Consider the following 10,063-nt stretch of genomic DNA (forward strand, 5'->3'; position numbering starts at 1 on the left):
TTATTTAGGAAGAAACAGCCACTAGTGCATTAATCTGCCTTTACACTTAGATCTCCTTTGGTGTAGAAACATTTTGTCCGGTGTGCATTTACACAAGCATCAGCGCTATAGCTCGCAGATCTGTGCGCACAGAAGTGGAATTTGACTTTTCCCTTCCAAGTCGCTGCAGGAGGCTGAACAACAAACTCTTAAATAGACTCATGGCAGCGAATATGAGTATCTTGTCTTGTGACAAGATACTGTAGCTGGGGAGGTTAGAAGAAGGGAGAGCGCAGATGTGAGTCAATGTCTGCAGTGAAGGGCATTAACTCCAAAGTAGGTATGAATGTATTTTTTAAAGCAGGTCAACCGGTTCACCTGCACTGACTTGTGGGTGTTTTTCCTGAACAGCACATGTTCAATACACATGATGGTTTAAGGGTAGTTTTTTACACCTGTACTGAGAGCAACAATACGCTGTAGTGCAACGTCTGGACTTAGATTTACGATACTAATTTAGTGCATCTTTTTCTTTGAAAATATTTTTATGTAAAATCAGTAAGCCTACGAGATAACAAAATGATGCCTTATTATACATTGATGTAACAGGCCAGTGTCAATAAGTACAAATGCAGTGAAATGTTCTTTGCACAGGCTCTACAATGAAGTTACTCCGGGACGTTTTGCACAAATATACACAAATATTTTGTCATTTAACTTTGGTTAAGGACAATTAATAAAATACACAATAAATAATATACTACATACCTACAGTATGAATGGAGGTTAATTAAATGCGTTGGGTTATAAAGTAAGAACATCTTAGCATTAAGATGCAAACTTCTTTAATATCACTACAGTTAAATTCCTGTACAATAAAATGAAAAGGGGATTATGATATCAGCTTTACAACAATGAGAAGCTTGACAGAGGAAACCAGCTTTAAGCTTAGTCACTGAAATGAATGACATTCCTGTGTGGTGGGATGTCTGCTCAGACAATAGAGCTTCAGCATATCCAGAGCCTTTTGTTTAGCTTACATATATCAAAATCTTACTAATTTCAGTTGGCTGTGATTTCAGGCATTGCAAAGGAAAATGTAGCATCATGCACAGAAAACTTCATGTGGTGAAGCATCTCCTGTGCAGCTCCATTTAGATTATTAACGATGCTGCACATCACTTGTTAATATCTCTGATTTTTGAGAGGCTTGCATGTTAACAATGTAGCATGCATGCAGAGGCACTATATGGATGACATTCAGTACACTGTGTTCTGTACTTTGTGTTCCTAATCTCTCAAATAACCCACTGAAGCAGGAAATTATTTCATATGTCGCCCCCCAGTGGTCAAAAGTGATATGATACGCATGTGGATGAACTCAGGGACCTCCTGCAGACCACACAGTGTTCGCAAGAACCGAAAGGAGGCAGTATTTATCTAGCTCCACATAGGTAAACCTTCTTTGGTATCAGGAAATCAAGAATAGTAGATTTATTTTCATGTTTTTGTCTTGCTAGCTATTCATGAGAGTCGCATAGGTAAACTACTGTGAGCACTCAAAGTATCAAAACCGGCTTTAGTCCATTTTTATCAGTTTTATGCTTTGATGGTAGAAAAGACCAGTTCCTGTCTTTGGGTAGCCACCCTCTGTTAAGGAGGACACGCTGAAATGCAAATATACTTCTCTCTGAAATTCAAATGCAAAATAAACTGCTCTGAGACAAAGACCTGTGGCCTAAATTTAGGTAGAAAGCTTTTCTGGATTGTGTGTATGTATACACAATACAAAAAGTTGGTTCTCTGTCAGAAGTCGATACAAATACAATGGGCCTAACAGAAATTGGAATTAACTTAAACGAACAGCGTCAAGAAGATGAAACCAACCACCAGAACCCTGACTTCAGCCTTTACCTGTACTGAGTTTATTTGCAATGCAAATAGGGTGATTAGTAAAGCAACCAAATCCTTTTGTTCCCGCTTTCAATAACAAAAAACTATTTGATGCAATCACACTCCCTACTAGTAGCTATTCTCTTTATATTACATTGTATTCTTATTTATTCCGTATTTTTGTGCCTGTGTGGGATAAAATCACGGCCTTAATCATTAGGCATTTGAAAAAAAGGAAATGAGTCCGACTTCAGGATTCTCTGAAACGGATGTCCACCATTGTTGAGGATTCTTGAGCCACCTAGTGGTGATCTGAGGCTGTCTGTGTTTAATGTGGAGAACTGATAGAGGAGGTAATAAAGGTATTAAAATATATAATTAAAATGAATTTGTAGTTCTATTTTTCTTCTTTCGGCTGCTCCCACTACAGATCACCTGCCTCCAACTCACCCTACCCTCTCCGTGTCCTTTCCCCATAAACCTCCTCTGTGAGCTTTCTCTTTTCCTAGTTCCATATTCAACATCCTTTTTTCATTATATCCACTATCCCTGCTCTACTCATCTCGACTTTGCCTCTCTAACTTTAGAATTCTTGATATTCAATGGAAAAGCCTCCATGTATCTATTTTATAAACCACTTATCCAGTTCATGATGAGGGCTGGAGCTGACTCAGGGCCAGATGCAGAGTATACACTGTGCAAGTTGCCAGTCCTTCACAGGGCTGGAAAGCCCCAGTTAGTGCTGTGTTTTTAAATAGTCTAAAACAAGGTTAGGCAATTAATTTTCCTGTGGACCACATGGAAAACTGGGACTGTTGTGGAAGGCCGGACACCAGTAAGCTGAACTCAGTTCTGATCAGTTTTAATTTATTTATGAAAATTTATCTTGTGAGATAGAAATGATAACTGAGCCGAGCACCTGTGGTCTAAAAGCTTAGGGGTATTATCAGTGCAAGGATCTGCAGCTATACGTGTCTGTTTTCTTTTACAAACAAACTGAATTGAAATGTAAGGGGTTAGAAATGTCAAATATCACAAAAACGTTCTAATATTTCAAGCTTTTATTGAAGTACTCAGGTAGATGGATCTGTGCTCGTATTTCTCCTCTGACACGTTTATTTCAGAAAAATATGTCTGATGTAAACGTCTCAAAACTGTAGTTTGAGGAGTGATATGCACTTTAAATCCGGATAGAGTTTATCAGCGACACCCACATTAATTTGATCTATTTTAATATCCCGACACATACTGGTTACAATACTCTCCAGCTTCCTTTGTAATGCTTCAAAAGATATGTAGGTCATAACATGTCAGTCATACATAATAATCTACTGCCTGTGTGTGCTGCGGTAACTGATAAATCCCTGGGTGTGACCTTTCCCATCTGAAACCTGAGCTCCTCAGGCTGCCCAAACTGGCTGCTGTTCAAATGACCAAATTCCACCCGTCTTTATGTGTAGATGTGTCGTCCATAGACTTGCATTCATAATTCACGCCGATCGTATGGATCTACCCGACCTTACAGCTTCATTACTGTGGAAATCTGTATGGTAATCAAAACCAGGATCAGGAGGGCAACAGAACAGCATAGGTCAAATTTCTCTGCTGATAATCAGATCATGATCAATCCTTCCCTGCAGCGATCGTTTATAGCGATCAGTTATGCTACTGATGTTTGAGTTTATCACCACAGTTAAAATTCTGTCAGTTTGAGCCAGGTGAGCAAAACACGGCGTGTTTCTTTAGTCAGCTGTTTGTGTTGTGGCTGGTGAAATCCAATCTGTCATCAGAGCTTTATACTTCTCTCTTTATCAACATGAAACTAGCCCGCTTGGGTTGCCAGGCGACCAGTCACAAAAAACACAAAAAAACCTTGCATGGCGCCTGAATTTGATTGGTGTTCGTCTCATCTGTCACAGCAGCCAATAGCAGCTGCAGAGAGGAGGACAGCGAGGAAGTGGCCAGGTGACAGTGAAAGAGGAGTTACTTGTTAATACGGATGGTATAAAGATGAGTTGCCATAAATAAAGCAGACATGAGCACCTGTGTGTAGCGTTAATTCAAATGCAGTTCAGATTACAAGCGACTGTTGCACGTTTTTACACAACACCCCTCCAGCTCGCTACTTGAATAAGACGGGACGTGGAAGGAGGGGGAGGATGTTATCAGAACATGAGTTTCTCAAAGCTCTGTGCTCATGTACACAGAATAGATCAAGGTGGAAATGTACAACCTTTTACATTTGTATAGCACTGACAACCTGCACACCCTGTGTTCAGGGAAACATTTGCAATTATGTTTGCACATGTAAACTGCAAAGATCATAAAGACATTTTAGATTTCTTTTTCACTTTTGAACATTTATTAAGCGGTCTTTGGTCTAATTTAATTAAATACTTGTGGAATTTATATTATTTTATTTACCTTTTAGACAGTAGTTCCAACTTTCTGAAAAACTAGTTTGTATTGGTGTGTTTGTGTGGCAAGGTTATAGGAGCCATCCTACCAGCACAGGATGACAATGGACCTCTGGCTCTGCAAAAGAAACCCTCTGAAATATGAATGAGGAAATCCACACCTGTTTCCAGGTAACCAAGGCAGTACCGTGACGCTGACAATTAGTGTGTGTGTGTGTGTATACCTGCGTAGGCGGATGCACAAGCAGCGCAACTTCCTAGCTTTACCTGTTCAGACACTCTGTGGGGATGAAAGCAGCTGTCAGCCCTGCTGGCTTAATGAGACAGACATAATCTGACCAGGAGAAGCAGCATGACAAAGTTTGGGCCTCAGCTCTGAACAAGCTCCCTGCATTTATAATCTGCTGAGAACGTTACGCATGGAAACAGGCCAAAGTCGGCCCAACTGAGCTGAAGGTGGACGTGGAGACTTGGTGGAGGGTGGAGCGCAGAGGCATCTTCACAGGTCTTGCCCTCAAGTGTTGAGCATCTATTTCTGCAAGTATGAATCCAATGTGGAAGGTTTATAAAAGCAAAGTGCTGAAGACTATTAATCCCGAATATGAGGAGGACACTGCCGAGGAGGTACAGAATATACATACACGTTTCTCCACATTTGCTCATGTTACTCATTAATTTGTTTGTCAGAAACACTTTAAACTCTTAAGCCCCAACGCCCCCTGATACGGGGGAAAAAGCAGGAGATGAGTTAGGCTTGGGGCTTAAGAGGTTAAAGTACAAGAAAGCTGACATAATTGTTGGCACGGAAGTCAGAAAGTCAGCTGGTTTTGTTTTGCTGATCATTTCTTATTCATCACAGCGTTAGATGAGCTTGCAGGGCTGATTTGTTTTCCATGCAATGGGAACTTTAAGACAGATGTTCGGCCTGGGAACAGCAATGCTGGCCTTAATGCACGCTGGCAAGTCGACTCTGATGAAACTGTGTTTACTAACATGTGCATACAAATCTACATGCATCAAATCTACTTTTTTATTAGTTGCTGTTAGACAAATGTGGACTTAAAATGAAATCCAGATACATAAGAGCAATCACAGCAATAATTAAACAGCTTTTAACCAAAATACAGGCAACACTGCAAGCAATATGGGATGTTTTCAGCAGTCATCGAATGCCCTTTTGCTTGGTATCTTCTTACATAAAATCATTATTGAATCTTGGTCTGTAGTCATATTTCAGATGCCTGTGGTGACTTAAGTAAACATAAAAACATTTTATCGCAGAGAAAGGACTAATAGACGATTACACTCATGTGAAGCAGAACTTTCTTAGTTTTCTTTTCTACCTTTTTAAAGCTCTCAGAATGTCTTGGAGTTACGCGGTGACCTTTTCCAAGGGTCAGACATCGACTTTCTTTTTAGTGGTTTTTGTTGGATTGGATTTTTCCCACTGCTCATGTTCACGGCAACACCTGCACTCGATGCAGGACTTGGTTCTCGTGAAACAGTGTTGCGTTGACCCAGATCTCCAGAGAGCTGAGAAATTCGATCCTGCACAGGAGCTGAACAAACGGATTAGTTGGCATTCCAGTGAGTGACGGGCTGACAGGCGGACGAGACAGATAGCCAGGTTCCTCACTGGCATATTCAGATCTGCCAGCTGACTGCTTCACATTGTGGCCTCTTGAGCTGCCCGGGCATTTGCAAGGACGACAGGGAATCCGGAGAGATAGTTTCCATCTAGATAGATATGCAGAGATGTCATCACTGCTATTTGAGTTGCCATTGCTTCACACGTTCTAGTGAAATTAGAGACTTCTAAAGTGTTTGACTATCAGTCTTCCTAATGTCAAAACATCCACTGATGTGGAAATACTACTGTTAAGTAATTAGTAAGTTGGTCAAGAGAAAAAACAAGCAATTAAAACACAATGTGCAAAATGTTAAAGTTAGTTTTAATAAAGAAATATTAAACATTTTTCTGTGGTGGCAATTTATTTTTAGTCTCCAGTAGTTCATTTAATAGTGTCATGTGTGTTTAAGCTAGGTCTGCCTCAGCTTGCAGTACCCACAATACGCACCAGATGGCGACTGCTGTGCACAGATTCTGTGTTGTGCATTAAACTTAGACAGTTTGTTGTGACCAGACTGTGTGTGGACAGGTTAATGAAATATTGTTCTGTTTACTGGTGTTGCAGGTCACAGAGGTGGAGAACGATATGAGTCCAGTGCAGGAGGAGGAGGGGCCCAATGCTGTCTCCCAGCTGGCCAGGAAAGTATGTGAACCCTGGCAGTGCTTGTAAATCTTGTAGGGTATTTTCTGTCTGTTTACTAATCACGCAGGCTTCACAAATACTTTATAAAATGGTCACAGATGCAGTGAGTATAGTGAGAATATCCATGCAAAGGTTCATGCTAAGCATATGTCTAAAGATATGACAGAGGAGCATTAGTCAAGTGATATTTGACAGCACTAAATCCCTACTTTGACCTCTGACCTTGTCAAGATGCAGGGGGCAGGAGCTAAAAGCTGGAATCGGCTATCAGCGATCTTCAACAAAGATGATGAACACCAGCTCCTAGAGGAGACTGAGTGCCCCCCTGTCGCTGACCAGTGAGTTTTTAATCGTCTATCTTCTCACATGCATTCATGAACATTGATGTTGCTGGTGAAACAGAGCCTTACACCTTTATCAGATTTTGTAACTCATAAGGTTGAAGTTTTACTTTCGTTGCACTGACCTAAAGAAATGTTTTGGCAGAAATTGATGTACAGACTGAACTGAAAGGGAAAAAGGAGGTTTAATAAAAAACAAATAGAAATGAAGATAATTACTGGAAGACATAAATTCTTATTTTCTTAAAATCTAGGATGCTTACTGACCAAAATCTGGCTTTTTTGTCTATTTCATAAAGTAATGATTGTTGGATTAATCAATATTGAAGCCTTTCTTATAAAGTCTTTGTGTTTACATGTAATTTTAAAACTTAAGTTATTTAAAATCTAAAATCTTCGTCAGTTGTTTCATAATTTAAAGCACCTACTGCTTTGTCTAAATTCTCAGTCCGCTTGCAGCAAAGCCCGAGGAGCCTCCGCGACCCACCAGGCGCACGGGATTCTGGGATAGCTTTGCGTCCAACTGGGCAGCCAAGAAACAGGCCGAAGCTGCTGCGGCCGCCGCCGCTGCTGCTGAGAACGAGGCAGCAACAGGGGAAGGTGAGGAAGGGGTGATAGAGGCTGGAGGGGCGGAAAGTCAGCAGGATGGGCAGGTCACTGAGGGAGAGCAGAGTGAAGGGGGAGGAAGGAGCAACAATAGCTTCTCCAAGTACGTCTCGCTGGGAGGAGGCAACGAGGATGCGTCTTTCAAATGGAACTTTGTTACCAGCAAGCTGGCAGAGCTGAAGACCAAGACCAATTAGAAACATGGTGGAGGAGAAAGTAAAAGAAAATAAACAACATGAGGAGGGTGGTAGATGTAGGAGGAAGGTAAATTTTGCAAAGGATATCCTGTAACTAAACTGGCGCCTCTTGAAGTCCCTCTGTATTGTCAGCTATTATACGCTCCAGAAAACGTGTGTTCACAGCCACTTTACTACCAATGGCCTGATTGCTGGTTGAGACATAAAAAGAAAATCAGTGTTGTTGTTTATTTATTTTTTTTGTAATCTTTGGTTCCCCATTACTTAAAGGTCAGTCTATTTATGTAAGAGTAAAGAGGACGTATAGGTCATAGGCGACGCTTAACAAAGAGAGCTTCCATTTCTCTGCCTGCACAGAGCCAGAGGTAGTGTTCATATCCCGGACCAGTGATTGAACTCCAACCACTACTACTTATGAAAAAAAGTTGCCTGTATTAAAAGTCACTATGCTAATTTATGAAATTCTGAATTATTTCTGGGAGATGAGGTGGGCACCCAGACCTGAATTGTCTCTTTACCATCTAACCGCAGCACAGAGAATGCAGTAAGGCAGAATTTTGGTGACGACCACACTGGTTTAGGCAGCACACGGCAGTGTTTTGTTTTTGCAGTTGTATGACTACACTTACTTCCCTAAAGTGCTTCTTTCACCACGAACATGTGCCTCCACACCTGTCAGCAAACTTGATCTAATCTGTAGTTTAACAAAAACCGGATTAAGAGATTAAAGGCAGTGATAGCAGGATTAGACAGGGATTATCTCACTTAACCTGTTCAGAGGCCAGCGGATTATAGAAAGGTAATTTGGCAGTGTGATGTAGATACTACATAATCTTCCGAGTTTCTCTTAAACTTCAGGAATGCAAAATGTGGAGCACGTTTATTTGACACGTATGTACGCCTGGTGAGATAAAGCCGGTAAAACCGATGACTTGGATTTTGTGATTGTGACTGAGACTGAAATGTGTGAGTTTTTTGACTTTTAAAATGTTGTGATTTAAAAAAAATTGACTTATTATGGTATTATTTCTGTTCTTTTGTGGTTTAGGCCTTATTCCATGTTTTATTCTGCTGTTTTGGGTATATAATAATAAAGACTATTGCACTGAAGTTCTTGTAAGGTATGAACACGTGACTGAAAGATTTTAACTTTTGAGCAATATTGGAAAAAAATGCATTCATTTGCTGATCTCTGTGATGGTTGTTTTTAGAAGCTTTGACTCGAACCTTTTTTAAAAATCTAGAACACGAAATTCTGCCTCTGGCCAGCAGGGGGTTCTCTTCACCTCTTAAATTTAGTATAGCATATATTCAACTGTCCTTTTTTTCTGCCTTCATGTCCTTCACATTTACATCAAATCAGTCTTTTATAAACATGACAACAGCCTGATCAGATACCCTGTCAAAAATAGCCCATTTTCCTCCTCATATCCCACTTCCTTCATCTCTTTCGTGTCCTGTTTTTCACACCCATTTCCTCTCTCTTACTGTGTCATGTTTCCTCAGATAGAACAGAGCTTCCTTTTTAAATTTAGGAGTCTTTCTTGGGATTTCTATATGAATTTGGCAACACACAATAATGATGCGAAAATGATGCAAGCGAGCATAGCCCGATCTCAACCCCATGGTTTCGTGCCATTTCTATGTGTTTATACTGTCAGTCAGATTTTATCCTGTCATAATGGGACATGGGAAATCAGTTTCACTAGCTGTGTACAGACTTTCACATCAGCCGTCTCTGTTTGAGTCAGAAGAGATCTTTCCCCACTCGCAGCTCAGTGACAAACTCGTGTTTCTTGCATATTTAAAACAAACTCAGACTGAACATTTATTCCAAAAGGGCTGATTTTTGGGCTGATGGGCGGGGACTGCTGTCTTGATGTTTTGAGGTCCATATTTTAGTTTCATGACATCAAGTCAGCAATGCTCGGTGGAAATGAGGTTTGTAGAGCATGAAAGCATCAGAAGGCGAGCAGGCAGGGCTGGCAGTTTACGCGGGGGGAGACGAGGGAGAGTGCACAGAGGCACAACTGGGTACCTGAGGGGTCTGTGACGTCTGGTAGTTTTGTTTAAAATGCATCTCGGGGAGCTCAGAAATAATGAACTGCTTATTGAAACCATTTTTGCTGAGATCACAAGCTGAAGCGAAAAAAACAACACACAAGTACTGCATGTACTGCAGTTTTCATGAGTTCTGACTTTATTTATGTAGATATCTTCAAGAGGAAAAGGCTAAAGTGGCGTAGGTTAAAGATTTTCAGTCGCTTTGGCAGTAGATTAAGTTACCAAATCTCTTCCCAGACAAAAGCTGAAAGGCTATCATTATTTAAGGTTAGCTTTGTGGTCTCTGTTGACTC

General features: G+C 40.7%; 1 protein-coding gene across 1 annotated transcript; it reads left to right on the forward strand.

The window, feature by feature from the left end:
- Positions 1-2,281: 2,281 nt before the first annotated feature.
- On the forward strand, positions 2,282-9,000 carry LOC102291112 (uncharacterized protein C1orf232). Its single transcript, XM_005925526.3, has 4 exons — positions 2,282-4,913; positions 6,485-6,562; positions 6,794-6,900; positions 7,352-9,000. Exons 1-4 carry the CDS (start codon positions 4,833-4,835, stop codon positions 7,704-7,706), a joined length of 621 nt encoding a protein of 206 aa, XP_005925588.1. The 5' UTR covers positions 2,282-4,832; the 3' UTR covers positions 7,707-9,000.
- The last annotated feature ends 1,063 nt before the right edge of the window (positions 9,001-10,063 follow it).

This window comes from Haplochromis burtoni, unplaced genomic scaffold, assembly GCF_018398535.1.
Source record: "Haplochromis burtoni strain Fernald_Lab_line unplaced genomic scaffold, NCSU_Asbu1 Contig_84, whole genome shotgun sequence".
NCBI lineage: Eukaryota > Metazoa > Chordata > Actinopteri > Cichliformes > Cichlidae > Haplochromis > Haplochromis burtoni.

Excerpts from the sequence above, each read along its gene's own strand:
- LOC102291112 (XM_005925526.3), top strand. The coding sequence starts at position 4,833 with ATGAATCCAATGTGGAAGGTTTATAAAAGCAAAGTGCTGAAGACTATT. Across the intron at positions 6,563-6,793 it reads TCTCCCAGCTGGCCAGGAAA|ATGCAGGGGGCAGGAGCTAA; the intron begins GTATGTGAACCC and ends GACCTTGTCAAG. Across the intron at positions 6,901-7,351 it reads TGCCCCCCTGTCGCTGACCA|TCCGCTTGCAGCAAAGCCCG; the intron begins GTGAGTTTTTAA and ends CTAAATTCTCAG.